At 42.2% G+C, this 16,013-nt stretch overlaps 1 protein-coding gene across 5 annotated transcripts in view; it reads left to right on the top strand.

The window, feature by feature from the left end:
- The window catches only part of ZDHHC14 (zDHHC palmitoyltransferase 14), a 107,774-nt gene that overhangs the window by 54,753 nt on the left and 37,008 nt on the right, over positions 1-16,013 (top strand). For all 5 annotated transcript variants that reach the window (XM_083176343.1, XM_083176341.1, XM_083176340.1 and 2 more), the window contains one exon: positions 7,657-7,815. In XM_083176343.1, the coding sequence (XP_083032469.1) occupies positions 7,657-7,815 (159 nt within the window). The remainder of the gene's footprint in view (positions 1-7,656; positions 7,816-16,013) is intronic.

The following is a 16,013-nucleotide window of genomic DNA, read 5'->3' on the forward strand; positions in this document are numbered from 1 at the left end:
ATTTTTTTATTTTATTTTTTTTCTCATTTATGTGTTAAGTGCTGCAGGACCCTTGTGGCACCATATAAAACACAATAATAATAATTCCATGTTTGAATCACTGGAAGAGGTGCATTGTCTTGGATGACTGTTCTCCTTCAGGTCCTGGCCTTGACTCTTTGTATTTCAAAGTTAAGGGCGTAGTCGAAGTTACACATCAATCAGCTTAGGGCGGGGCCATGACGGCGCTGGAGTAAGCTACCCCCACAAAACATAAGAGTCCAGAGAAGGCCTCTGAAATCTTGCTACAACAGATTCTGGAAGCTATATCTAGCTCTGAGCACCGTTTATCTGGCCAGATCACAGATTTACAGTCGGAAATCCTTTCCATAAAATCCAACTTTAAAGCCATAACGGAGCAAATGGATGAGGTCAAGAAACGCATATCATTGATAGAAGATACCAGCACTCAGTATCTTAAGAAATTGTCGTATGTTACCCAGCAAACCTCTGAACTTAAAAATAAGGTTACAGAGATGGAGGGCAGGCTGAGGCGCAATAACTTTAGATTTGTGGGGTTACCTGAGCATGCAGAAGGGCAAGACTCCCAGAAGTTTGTTGAAAAATGTCTGTCAGACACATATGGTAAAACAGCATTTACAGCACAGTTTGCGGCCGAGCGAGCACACAGGGTCCCCCCTAGACCTCCCCCTCCTGGGGCACCACCATGCACTTTTATTGTAAAATTTTTAAGTTTTGTGGACAGAGACATTGTGCTACGATCAATCCGGACAAACGGTCCGTTATTGTACAATGGTAATAAGATTGCGGTGTTCTCAGACTTTGCGCTGGAAGTTCAAAGAGAACGCGCAAGATTCGGCGACATAAAGAAAAAACTTTGAGAACTACACTACAATTACTCCATGTTATTTCCCTCTAATCTCAGAGTAGTGGACAATAATATAACACTTTTTTTCGCTACTCCCACTGAGGCAGCACAGTGGTTGGAAACAAAAACGGCTGAATCCGGACGGAGGGAGCCTGTATAGTAACATTGTAGTTGTATGATAACTAACATAACCTGCTGGGGAGTCCCCTCTCCTTTTTTTCCTTCTCTGCTCAGGGGTGGCCCTAGATATCTTATATTTCTAGCCCTCAGAGTGGGATGCACTTTCCTTTTTTTTCCCTCTTTTTCTGCCTTATATGTATTTTGTCTTTTTTGTCATTATGGTATTGTCAGGATGTATGTTTTCATTTTTCTTCCTTTTCTGGGGCGGTTTTTCTGGGGGGAAGGGATTAGGTATGCCTACAGGGTCAGGGTATACAGGGTGAGGGGAGGGGGGGAGCTGCTGGGATACTGTTAAACATGTAAAAAAATGTCTTTTGACCACAAGTACTCCTGCTGATCTTCATCTAGACCTTACCGAGAGTAAAATCAGTAATCCCCTGGTTAGATTCCGGGGAGACAGGCACAAAATGCCCCATACTGATGCTTTGTATAAAAGAACGAATTAGAATGGGGATGTTTAAATTTGTAAATATTTATTTTATATTTATGTACACCCCTATTGGGTCAGAACTAGCTCTGAAAAAGGATAACTCATGGCTTTGGGGTGAAACCTGGAGATGCACAATGAAGTGTATAATAAGCGATGATAGAAATATGGTAATCATAATAACTAATATAGCCAATGATTAAATTATTATCTTGGAATGTTAGGGGGCTAAACAATAAGATAAAACGTTCTCTGGTAATGAATCAAATACGCTACGACGAGGCTGACATCGCTTGTCTATCACAAACCCATTTAACAGGGGGTAAACTCATGGCCCTAAAGCAGCGTTGGGTCGGATGGGCGTTCCATGCCCCGTTTACAAACTCTTCTAGAGATGTCTCTATCCTTATAAAGAAATCATTAGCTTTCATGAGTAATCGGGTGGAGATAGACCGGGGCGGAAGATATATCTTCCTGGACTGTATGATCAATTCTCTACCAGTGATGGTACTAGTGGTATATATCCCCCCCCCCCTCTTCTCTTTCGAGATTCTAGTGAAAGCTATTGCCTTTGTCGCAGGGAATCCCTCGGCGTCTGCAATATGCGTAGGGGATTTTAACAATATTCTAGATCTACAATTGGATAGATGGCGGGTGCGCTCTGCCACGGCGGCTGGTGGGAAAACCCCCTTTTTGAATTTTATTTAAGATGTCGGTTGGGTGGACATATGGAGGGAACGGCATCCCAAGGAGTCACAATTTTCTTGTTTTTCCCCGTCATATCAAACTTTCTCTAGAATCGATTTAATATTGACATCCCAGGCCTTCACCTCTTTTGTCTCTGCTGTAGAATATAAACCCTGTGGTATATCCGACCATTCCCCAATTATCATGGAGTTTTTGGATAGACTACAAAGGGGCCAAAGTTTCTGGAAACTTAACCCATCATGGCTACACTATCTCGGCCAGTTAGATACCATACATGACCTCTGGCGTGAATTCTGGGAGACTAACTGGGGCTCCACCAAGGCTGCCATGGAATGGGATGCATTTAAAGCCTTTATGAGGGGGGTATTCAGAAAACATATAGTGGAGATTAAGAAGGCTAAAAAACAGACTACAGGAGCTAGAATAGAAATGTCGGGAGCCGGAAGCATTATATTTAATAAATAAAACTGAAACAGTAAGGCAGAGTTGGCAGGAAGCCCAAAAAATTGGCTAGAGGAAATACAGGAAGATAATAATAAATTAAGGATTAACCAATCCTGTAGGGCCTATCAATCATCTGATAGAACAGGGCGGTATCTTGCATACCTGGCAAAAGCAGAGTCCACTTCCTCCTGTATAGGCCCAATTAGGGATAAGCAAGGGCTGTTGGTATATGATACACCCCAGATGGGTAAAATGTTTTGTGAGTACTTTGAGACACTCTAATTATCGGAACTTATGAGTACCCCATAAGAAATCCAGACCCAGATAGACAAGATTGTACTTCCCAGTCTATCCCTAACTGATAGGGCTGATCTTGAAAAACCAATAGAGATCAGTAAAGTCTGTCAGGCAACAAAAGAACTCCCGGGGAATAAAGCCCCCGGTCTAGATGGGATTCCAATCGAGGTTTTTAAAAGCCACATAGAAGTAATTGCCCTTCAATTCTATGCCATCCTGACTCGCTGTTTCGATGAAAACGAGATCCCTGCGTCAATGATCGAAGCTAAAATTATAGTTATTCCAAAACAAGGAAAGGATCCCAGTAATCTGGAGTCATACCGACCTATATCTTTACTGTCAAACGAAGCTAAAATCCTTGCAAAAGTCCTAGCAAAACATATTCTTAAAATAGTTCGCCCTAACCAATCAGGATTTATGCCTGGAAAAGCAACATCAACCAATATACGGCGTTTATACACCCATTTACAGCTACCGGTGGAACCAGATAGCCAGCCAGCAGTGGTATCTTTAGATGCGACTAAAGCTTTTGACGTTGTGGAGTGGCTATTTTTATGGGCCACCCTTAAAGCCTTTGGCATAGGAGACAATTTTATTAAATGGGTACAATTATTGTACAAACATCCCATGGCACAGGTGTCCCTGAACGGATGGACATCACCGGCATTTAGGCTTTTTAGAATCACCAGGCAGGGGTGCCCCCTCTCCCCTCTGTTTGCTCTTTCAATTGAACCTATTGCCTGTATGCTAAGGACAAACTCTGACATTCATGACCTTCGAATGGCCCAGGGAACTGACGTGGTCTCCTTTTACGCTGACGATGTGTTGGTGTATTTGTTTGACTACAGGAATTCACTTCCTGTTGTTATAAAACTGATAGCCGAATTTGGAAGGCTTTCAAGTTTTAAAATTAATTGGGAAAAATCAAACATTTTGTATTTGGGGACCGAGTCACCCCAGGGCCTGCCCCCTCTGTCACCATTGATTTGGGCGGAAAAATTTAAATATCTGGGGGTACAGATAACCTGAAAGCCAAAAGAATTTGTCTAATATAATATACTTCCAATTCTGAATAAACTAGATTCCAAATTTAAATCATGGGGTAAACTACCGCTTACAGTGACTGGACGCATCAACTTAATCAAAATGGTGGTGCTCCCACAACTGTTGTATATAATCGAGCAGGCCCCAATTTTCCTCCCCAAAGTAATATTCAGGAAAATTAATAGCAAATTATCATCTTTTATTTGGCATAATACCCGCCCAAAGGTTTGGTTGAATAAACTAACAATGGAGGTACTCTTTACCTAGCACGGCGCCCATCGCGGGCATTGAATGCACTTAAAAATCGGGTGCGACGCGATGCCCGCGATTTCCCATAGGGAACAATGTTAAATTTCTCAATTGACCCGATTTTTCTGTTCAATGCCTCAATTGACCCGATTTTTCCATAGGAAACAATGTTAAATGGCCCACAGAGGCCAAATAGGCACCCTAAAGTGTGAAATGGCCCCCACAATTGTTAACGCCACCCCACGATCAACGTGAACCCGAAGCGTGGCGAGCGCAGCGGTACGCGTCCTACGACCTTTTCATACCCCCACTATCCACGTCGGCGTGGAGTTGAGAATAGAATAGTGTGGCGAGCGAGCCCCGTGAGGGGACGCGGATACCTTTTGAAGCCCGCGAAGGGACGCGCTTACCTGTGAAGGTATCTGCGTCCCCTCGCTGCGCTCGCCACGCTTCGGGCTCGGTGGCTCGCTGCGCTCGCCACACTATTCTATTCTCAACTCCACGCCGACGTGGATAGTGGGGGTATAAAAAAAAACGGTCATAGGACGCGTACCGCCGCCCCTCGCGGGCTCGCTGCGCTCGCCAAGCTTCGGGTTGACGTTGATCGTGGGGTGGCGTTAACAATTGTGGGGGCCATTTCACACTTCAGGGTGGCTGTTTGGCCTCTGTGGGCCATTTAACGTTGTTTCCTATGGAAAAATCGGGTCCATTGAGGCATTGAACAGTAAAATCGGGTCAATTGAGAAATTTAACATTGATCCCTATGGGAAATCGTGGGCATCGCGTCGGTCGCGTCGCACCTGATTTTTAGTGCATTCAATGGCCGCGATGCCCGTGATTTTTTTACCTGCGATGCCCACGATCAAAATCGTGGGCGCCGTGCTAGGTAAAGAGTACCACAATGGATAAGGGAGCAGGGGACTCGGTCTCCCAGATTTTCGTTTATACTATATCTCAGCCCAAATGGCCCAGCTATGCCCGTGGCTAGTGGAGGCGGAAGATAGCGACATGGCACTTGCTGTGGTCACGGCAGCATCGCTGAGTAACAATCCAAAAAATAGGATACTACAAACTAGTACCCAGTTAAAAGATCCACCAATAGTGAAACAAGCTACAAAAATCTGGCAGGAGGCAAATAGAATTTTGGAGATACAGATTATAGACCCAATCCATCCACTAGACGACTCTGTGATGTTTAAAGAATTAATAAATATACAAGTCAACGAAGTTTGGCATCGTTACTCCATTACAACTTTGGGCCAAATAGTCCATTCAGGCCGTTTAAAATCCTTTGCTGAATTAAAAACTGAATTTGGTCTCCCTAAATCATACCTATATCGGTATTTGCAATTGAAGGCGGCAATAGCGGCACAATTTCGGGAGGGTCTGCCAAGATCTAAACTGCAAACCTTTTTTCTTTTGTTATGTTTGTTCGAAAAGAACAGCATCATTGCCTAAATCCAAGGCACTGTACATGCTATACATTGCCATTCAAAGGGGTTGCCCTGCTTTAAAGCTGAAGTTTGCTCAATGGAGAAGTCTAGATATTAAGCGACTGTCAGCAATGATATACATCCTCCAACTATATTGGTACACTAACTATTCAGTGGGTATGCCTTGGGTGGCACACTGCATGCCTCTACCTTGCCAGGCAACTACTACATTTTTTGTTTAGTGTTTTAAGTTTGACACATTTGCAGCTTTGGACATCTTGTTTTGTAGGTTCCACAGAGCTCTCCCATCCATGGAGGAAACTTTGAGACATCCCCAAGCCTCCAGTGTCCCCTAGTGGATGAAAGAGAAAATGGGATTTTTGTATGAAGCTCTCAGTTTAAAGTTCTTATGCAGAGTTCCTACTAGAGGCAGTGTGGAACTCCATAGTTAGTGTTGAATAACAAGATCAGATTCTGCAGCCATTAAATTTTAACCATAAGGGATTTTACCTCCAAGTGTGGCCTCCTGTAGTAATAGATACAGGCAGAGAAGCGTCGGAGAGTGGTCTTATATTCCCCTGGACCATAGACCACCTTAGACACTTTAGGGAGCAAAACAGTGCATCGCCAGCCATGGATAAAAAATTATTATATGCTGTGTGGTTTAGCGCTCAATTTTTTTGTAAGATTGTGGGCCTACTGCTTTGTGGCAAAGCTGTAATTGCTCAGAGATGTTTCAATGTCACAAAAACAGCTATTACAATTGACCATGGGCAAATCTATTAACAGACATTTTATAAACTGAAAGGTGTCCTCCTTTTGCTAGTACCACCATTAATGTCATTAGCAATTAAATTGTTCTGCTGTTTAGGCACAATCACCGCGGAAGACTTCTGAGATGTCTATCAGTAATTTGTGAAGTGTGCCTGATTCAGACCTGCTGGCTGGGCTGTGAATAGTCTGAGCCCATGATCAGGCAAACGCCACTCTGCCAGAGTTTTCCCTGCCTCTGTGCACAGCTGCCAATGCATTCGCAGCTGTGCGCAAAGGTGAAAAACCATTTTACAATCACCACCCAATGACTGCTTCTAGACTGACTTGGCACTGTGATGGCCGTGGGGAGACATCTGCTTCTTTAAATGACAGTAGCAGCTTAATCCCATCTATTTGTGTACTTTAAAAGTAATGGGCATTCAGTCAAGTAAATTTCTCTGATGGGCACCCAACAATAAACGATTTTAATGCAAATAGAAGCGAATCCAGTCCAATACCGCATAACTGACACGAATGACTCATACTATAGTTTGACTTGTCTTTTAAAGGCATCCGACTTGGCACTTGATGTGCCATGTTTTACATGCAATAAATTGCATGCAAATTGATCATATGTAAAAGGACTCCCAGTGGAGTTCAAGGTACTTCGGATGTGATCCATCGCGTGTGCTAAAATGCTGACGGATGTACATACGATTTATCTTAATGCGCAGCACGTCCAACCTCCGACCTGATGTGCACGGGACCGCACACCTGGTCAGAGCATATGTCAAACATGCGATTTGGCCCAGTTTTTTATTTTTTATTTTATTTTTTTTCTCCTGATCTGTTGCAATTAGTTGAAATCAGCCCAAATCGCACTAGTGTATGGGGGCTTAAGGATGAGATCTATATAACCACAATTTACTTAATTTAATATATTTTTCTGATATTTATCAAAGACAAACTTTTGGGTGCCTTGAAGATTGTTCTGATGCCGTGATTCCAAAAAGCTTGGGAACCACTGGTCTATGCACTTTACACATCCGAATGGAGCTGTAGTCTTCGGGTATACACTGTCATTTGTTTTTAATTAATACTGTATGTGATTACATGTACAAAATATATATTTTTGTAATTCTGAAATACACAATGGAATAGTCTGTATATTTTCTTGATTTTGCTTTAGGACGGTGTCTGATTTAAATGTAAACACAAATTAAAATATGTGCCTTGTTTTTTTTTTCTTGTAGATGTTGCCAATGGATCCACTTCAGGTGGATATCGACCTCCTCCTCGAACTAAAGAAGTAGTCATAAATGGACAAACGGTTAAACTGAAATATTGTTTTACCTGCAAAATCTTCCGCCCACCTCGTGCCTCACACTGCAGTTTGTGTGATAATTGTGTAGGTAAGCATAAGTGTGGCATAATATAGAAGTGATATTAACTCTGTTAAATTGAATGTCAAATGTTATATAAACCACAAAGCCTAGGCATGGTGTAAAGTAGTTTAAATTCACATGAAAGGTACCCAAACCAGGATTCCGACAGTCAGAATCCCGGGCTTTTTTCGACAGCCGGAATTCAATGTGCTGGTTGTCTAGTGTCGGAAAGTGGGCCTGTTGGCAAAAATGGCCGTGAATTCGACAATCTGCCAATTCCGGCAAAACAGTTCAGATTTGTTTTATAGTCTTATCTATTTTGTCGTAATTTGTCTTTAAAATGCTGTCAAAAAGCATTAAATATCCACTCGTGGAAATTATGGAAAATAGTGGCATTGTCAGCATTTACCGTTTAGACACCACAATGGCAAGATTTTAATGTTGACATGGTGCAACAGAATACCACCAGGAGGGTTAAGCAGCGGCTAGGGGGTGAGGCACTTGGTGTTCCCTCCAGGCTTCTTTTTGCAGGGCAGTGTGCTCTGCCCATTTTTAAGCTTCAAAATGTGCCCTGTCCTTTTGTGTGAGCTTGCGTTGACATCCCGCCGAGCACTTTGCTATCTGAGGCGGTCATTGTCTGCTCTTCTAGCTGCACCCCGCCACACTGATACGCTGAGTGCAACAGTCAGCTATTACAGGTGGCACTAAAAAGTATCTAATCCTGGGGGAGTTTCCTGCTTAGTGGGGTGGGGGCAGCATTTGCCGGCTAGATGGGGAGCACCCTACCATAGAAAACACTAGGTGGAAAGTAGATACTTACCAAAAATTAACCTCACTCTAGAGGTCTGCGCCAGAAGTGATGACCACTTAACCACCGGTGCGTTATAAGCCTTACTGAAGCTGCTGCAGCTGTCTGGACCAGGTAAGTGATCATTTGGCCACCAGAAACATTAGGTAGTCATTCTACCATGTAGACATAATTTAGGTTGACATTAGGTTGTGTAATCATTTAAAACTGGATTTATTTCTGGTTCACATTTGGACCTAGCCTCCTGCAAAGATGATTACATGACGCTAGAGCACAAGTGTAATGAATTAGCAGCTGAAAATATTTGAGCTGCCACACTTTGTTCAAACACTAAGTTACATGTTCAGATTATTTTGCTTTTCTTGTGCATTGTCAGAGTAACTACAGGTTGAGTATCCCGTATCCAAAATGCTCGAGACCAGGAGAATTTTGGATAACGGATTATTCCGTATTTCGGAATATTTTAATATTTCAATTATGTATTTTGAAGTATCTTGCATGTATGCTGTATAAACACATAAAATACACACAAATATATTTTATTACCACATAAAATACAACAAATATATTTTATTTGTTCAAAAAACAAGGTTTCAAAACATGAAACAAAATTTGTGTTTCATCTCAGATATTGAATTTGAATGCCAAGCAATCATTTTCTTGCACATATATAGTGCCAGTTACATATCATGTCACCAGTAGTGCTGTTACAAATGTCCCCAGTGAGTTTTTAGCAAAAAAAATATTTTTTATTCACTTTCTGGAATGTATGGTTTTCGGAATAATTCGGATAACGGATACTCGGATACGGTTCAATTTTGAATTTTTTTTCCCACAATATATGTTGTGTACTTGTGCAGGGCTTCATGCAGCCCACAAGGCTGCCTGTAGATAGCTGAAGAAAGCTTGTCTTGCAATAAAAATATAAGGGAAACCATGAATCAGATACTGGGTACACAGTATTTAATGATCTCAATGATTTTGTGTATTCTGACTGGTCTGAACCAAAAAAATTTAGTCTAATGGGTACCCTGCTTAAGTCATTCACAACAATACAGTTCCAGAAATGCAGCATTGATGGGATGAGTTAGAAACTCAGGGAACCCGAGGTGTGCTCCCACCACCAGTGCTGTGCCTAAACACGTGCATAGGAGGTCGTGCAATCGATGGACCCTCTCCCAAAGGAGAAGTGCCCCGTTTTTTCCCCTAACCCCTGTCAGCCATAAGGTCAAAGAGGGGAAAAAGGGATCGGTGGGTTCTCTTCGCCTAAGCTTAGAGAGACCTGCTTTCCTCAACCCCCGGAAGGGTCAGGACGGTGGGTCTTCCGCACCCGAAGGTTTGGAGATAAGATTAATGGGATAAGATATATGATGACATTGCATCCGCTTATTTAAATTGCAAGCTTCTAATTTTAGTAGTAGTAGCAGTAGATTTAATCTGCACATATAATTCAGGAGAACAAATAAAGGCTCTGATTTTACTGTAAATAGCTAGCTGGATCTTTTTCTTCTCACCGTTCATATTCATTCTCATAACCTAATTTATTTTTCATTTATTTACCAATCTCATAAGCACCAATAGGTACACTTAAAGATTTTATTTAAATTTCTTAAGTTTGTTGTATGTACTACTCTGGCTTGCAATCTTCTACTTTCCTGTATTATCATTTACATACTTACTATTGATCTGTAAAACCTTTAATTTATCTTGTTTATTCAACTTTCTTTATTTCAATAGTTTTTTTGGTACTTGTGAGTTATCCGGGCGTCCGATTTTTAAATCGGGTCGGATCGGGACATCGCATCGCATGCGACCATCGGATGCGACCATCGGATGCGATGCGATGCGATGACCCGATTTTTCCATAGGAATCAATGTTAAAATGGACTGAGTCCATTTTAACATGGAATTCAATGGGAAAAAGGGGTCCTTTTCATACCCCTACTATCCAAGTGGGCATGGAGTTGGATATAAACCTGTGGCGAGCGTAGCGAGCCCCGCGAGGGGACACGGAATACCGTCCCCTCGCGGGGCTCGCTTCGCTCGCCACGCTTCGGGCTCGGTGGCTCGCTACGCTCGCCACAGGTTTATATCCAACTCCATGCCCACTTGGATAGTAGGGGTATGAAAAGGACCCCTTTTTCCCATTGAATTCCATGTTAAAATGGACTCAGTCCATTTTAACATTGATTCCTATGGAAAAATCGGGTCATCGCATCCGATGGTCGCATGCGATGCGATGCGATATCGCATCGCATCTGATTGTATGCCTTAACTTAAGGCATACAATCAAAAAATCGGACGCCCAAATAACTCACAAGTACCGTTTTTTTTTATTATTTCAATGTAATACAAAAAAGAACATACTGTATACATAAAAATACAGACATTTTAATTGTTTCTTCTACTTTCAGTTCTAAAATTATCTATCATTTTTGTGTAAGATCCATGAATCAATCTTCTAGACTTTCACTTGTCACTGCAGGAAATGCTGCACCTCTCTAATGCCCCTTTCAGACCGCACCTTTTACCCGTTATTTTGAGGTTTCTTTACCATTTTAAAACTTCAATTTGTGCAGAGTGAATTTACCGGTTCTATTGAGCTGTTATTTCTAAACGGTAATAAAGCAGATCCTACCCGTTTTTTTTCATCCATGGGTTAAAACGGGTTTAGTGTTGTGAAAGAACAAAAACGGCATTGAAATACTGTTTAAAGACATGCGGTGTGAAAGGGGTTTTAGCTGGCAGACCTATTTTTAGAAACGTTTTAAAATACCTGGTCAAAGCCAGTTTTGTGGTCTGAAAGCAGCATAATACTACCTTTTACACAGCATAGTCCACTCACTGTTAGCGGGTTGAATCCGTTTTCAACCCTGCTGACTACCTGGGTTGAAATGCCTGGTCACTCGACCTGTGTAATTTTAACTGTGTGATCCCAACCTGGGATTTTTATCAGTGGAAATGATGACCAGGTAAAAATCCTGGGTCTAGTATCTGGGAATCAAGCAGGGTTTTTAGTTAGTTAAACTCAGGCAACGCGCTGTGAAAACAGCTCTTACACAGGATTTTCAACCCGGTAAGTGGGGGCTGCCATTGCGCAGATGCTTCGCGGTGTCCACCCGTCTGCCGGTGCCCACCCATCCCTAACCCACCTCCCCCATCAGAGTCCATGCTCCACTGACCTCATTCTGCTGCCATGCTTTTGCGGGTAAACAGGGCAGTGGAATCTGGGACCATGGAAGGGGATCTACCAAAATCCCGGGTGTGTGACCTGGGACAGGTTGAAAAACAGTATAAAAGCAGTATTTCTATGACTTCTGAATAGAGGGAATGACCGATACAGCCTTTTCCCATGCTCCAACTGTTCAGAATAGTGAATTGTTCATTCCAATATTTTTTTTCCCCCTGTTCTGCCCTGCTTGGCTTACTAGTGTTTTAGGGATCTTGTTCTAAATGACACACATTCTTTTAAGTTTCATCTAAAATATGTACTGTATTTATCGGCGTATAACACGCACAGGCGTATAACACGCACCTTCATTTTAAAAGGGAAATCTCAGGAAAAAGTAAAGTTTTCACCTGTCCGAGGCCGCAGGCTGTGTGCCACTCATTGGGCTCCTCCGGGATAGTCCTCACCTCAGCTAACTACCATGTTGGTGTAACTCCGGCTAAATGTCCCGCAGCATCACAGGGAAGCTGCCCGTCCCACCGGAGGGGTCTGCAGCCCGAACAGCGGCTCATAGGCTCCGCCACACGCAGGGGCCGCACACCGAAACTTTCCAGCTCAGCAAAACAAGGCTCCTTCCCGTCTCTTGCTGCCGGCACTCCGCTGCTGCTGCTGGGGCGCTCCGTGCCAGCACCTCTCCGGGACTCATCCTGCACACGGCGCAGGCGCACGGAACTCACGTCACTAGCCCTTGAGAGAAACGCGAGATTTGGCTGGCGCATGCGCCGTTCGCTCATAGGAAGTGGCAACGCTCCCGGTGCGATAGGTTATGCTACGCATGCGCCGACCGGTGGGACGGACGTACTAGAGCAGCCTTTACATACTGGTCCTGTTCCCACTGAAGCTCTATGGGCGAAGTCTGGTGTGGTGCTGGAGCGGGTGCATGCGGGGGGACAGGCGGCTATATCGACGTATAACACGCACATATCGGCGTATAACACGCACCCATCTTTTCCCCCTATTTTCAGGGGGAAAAAAGTGCGTGTTATACGCCGATAAATACGGTATCTTGACACTGCAAAACTTATACTACGTGCACAATAGATATTTTAAATGATATGCAAGATAACTAAATTTTTTTGTTTTATATAGTCTAGCGTGTACGCACTGTATAGTTAAGGATGCGCACTCCAGAAGAGAAAACATTGGTACCAATCTGCGGAACATACAACCCAATCTAAAGACATTGTCAATGGCCGCATACATGAACATGGCCACTATTTCTTCTGTGATATTGTTCAGTCTTTTTGCAGTATATAGTCTGTCCAGGAGTTCAAGGGAGATCATAAATGACATGTATCATTTGCAGTGTTGTCTAGTGTGTACACATCACTTTCATATCAAAATACAGTATGTCAGTGGGAGGTTAGTGGTAATTAATTTTATTTAGCTATATTAAAATAGTTTGAGTTTATGTAAATTGATGTTGCACTGTCCATGACTGCACCAAATGTATTCTTGCATTGTCTAAACTGCTTTTATAGGAAATTGCTTTTACATTGGACTTGTAGGGTTTTTAGTTTTTTATTCTCTCCATAGTTCATTTAAAGGAAAAATTGCACTTGTTTTGGTTGCCTGTTCTCACTCACGCACACACTATTAATTGGCTTTTTTATTTTACGCCTGTCCTGATGTTACTAGGTTTCCATGATATTGGAGTTCAGCTCTGTTCTATATAAGAGTGCTGTCTCCCACAGCATTAGAACAAGCAGTCCAGTTACAGTTGGTGTACTCAAGGGATGGAGTAGCAGAACAGTGAACGTTATCTGGTTCCAAGCACCTATATTAGATCTAGGTGTAGTTGGAAAGGTATACACCACTGGGTCTGTAGCCCCATTATTTTGCTGTCTCAAGCCTCCAAACTTGCTGTAAGTTTGAATTATGTGCATGGTTCCATAGCAACACATTCGTATTCTATTTATGAAGTTATGGACAGAACATGCCTTTTTGTACTTTCACTCCTGCAGAAAGATTAGCTAGAAGCATGTCCACCAACTCAACTAGAAGTCAGCTATCTCTGAACGGTGAAATAGATGTTGCTACAGTTGATAAAGAAAAGGTAAGGTCCAGGCACAAAGTGTTAGGTGCAAATGAAGGTTTTACTACAGCATAACACAGGGAAAAGCTTAATCCAAAAAGTACAGCTGTAAGATACAGGCTCAAAGTGGGGCAGATTTATTAAGCTTGGAGAAGAGATAAACTGGAGATAAAGCGGAGAAAAGGTAAAAGGAGATAAAGCACCAGCCAATGAACTCCCAACTGTCTTTTTCAAACACAGCTGATTGGCTGTGCTTTATCTCCTTTTACCTTTTCTCCGATTTATCTCCCAGTTTCTCTCTTCTCCAAGCTTAATAAATCTGCCCTACTTATCCACCAATAAATAAACACCAGCTTGACCCTTCAGTGGGCAGAGTATCAGCTTAAATTAACAGAGAAACAAAGGGTGATGAAGTCACATTTCCTGAGGCTTCTGTTGGTCAGTTCACGGAAGGCATCCTGGGTAGCTGGTTGGATGGCAGCTCAGTTCTTTAACAACTGTGCACACTGGATACAGGTTCTCCAGAATCCTGGCAGGAGTTTCCTGCTATATATTTCATACTACGTCCTTCCATAACTTTAATCTAGATCTACAACTTTAAAGCTAAACAAGCTATCATAATAAAAATCAGTACTTCATTTATATAATGTAATAAGAAATGCACTGATACTAAATATGGCTATACCAAGACTTCTTAATATTAAATAGCATGCAGTGGTATTATTATGCCGCTCAAAGCAAATGCTTCCATGCATGTAGTTTCACTCGCTGCCAACAGATGGCAGTCCTTTCGGGGTATCATTCACGCCTTTGTCAAGGTTTAAGTGCAATAACAAGTTGTTATTGCACTTAAACCTTGACAAAGGGGTGAATGATACCCCGAAACGTTGGTTTGCTATATATTTAACAAGCAATTCCTGTGGCGGAAATACACAAATAAATGACACTTCGCAGTGTCTTCCCAGCATATTCCCCATTGTCTACACAGAACTTGTTTTACAGTGCCTTTGCCTGAGAGGATCTCTTTGTTGAAACAGACACACACAAACAGACACACACACAGCGTTCAGAGACAGTGGCTATGAGATGTAAACAGTGACTCACAGAATGGCACAAAGACTGCAGCAGAGTATTATACAAAAGAGCCAACAGAACCTCATTCCCAGAAACCTGAAAATCTTACACAATCACTCTGGCAGCCATTTTGTTGTTGCTCATTCACATGACTTTAACAGTCCACCCTTTTGATGGTACCCAAAACCATCACTACTGATCTTCACCTGGGGTCATAATGCAACATTTTTTCTGCGTGTGTGTGTTCTACAAAGGTTAGGGAAAAATTATACAGTCTCCTGAATTCCCATTTCATCTGCAGAATTTCATCCATCTTATTGTCTATCACTTCCTGTGGGCTATCTGTGCTATTGGTGAGATGTGAAGCACTTGACTCCAAACTGTGTGGCCAGGGTAACACAATACCCTCCTGTTATGGCTGTTAAATACCTTAGTATCATCCTATGCTGTAATAGTTCTGTCCTAATATGCCTGAAGCTCCATCAAAACCATGTTGCACTGCAGAGAGTTAGATTTGGGAGTTATTTTGTTTCTATGCAGGGTAAATATTGACTTCCTTAGTCTTGCACTGCAATTTAAATTTCAGTTTAAACACATTTGTTAACCGGTCTGTATCTGGCCCTAAGTCTCGGGTCCATGATCCTGCTCTAAATACGGTATATGAACAAAGTTAATGTGATTGGTCTCCTTATTTAAAGAGCACTAAAGAGGCTTGTGTTCATCAATTCATTCAAAGGTTAGAGATTCAAAACCTAACTTTGATGTTACACTGATGTTAAACAGGAGATCTTTCGATACATAATCAGGATCACTTAAGAACTACATTGCAACATCAAATGTAAATGGTCATTTTGCCTCTTATAAAATTGCAAATCCAGTCTGAATTAGTCTTTTAAATTTGCCTACCTAATAGATCAGCTGATTTCTAACGCATTCTACCTAAAATGCGAATTCTTCTATCATCTAAACTTTTCATTTGAAACTAAATAACTGTGGTTGAACACTCACATTTACCAACTCTGTACAATATATTTCTGCAATACTACTGCTCCAGCTCTCATTCAGCCACCTTTGCTTTT

Source organism: Crinia signifera, chromosome 3 (assembly GCF_055691185.1).
Source record: "Crinia signifera chromosome 3, ASM5569118v1, whole genome shotgun sequence".
In the NCBI taxonomy this organism is placed as follows: Eukaryota; Metazoa; Chordata; class Amphibia; order Anura; family Myobatrachidae; genus Crinia; species Crinia signifera.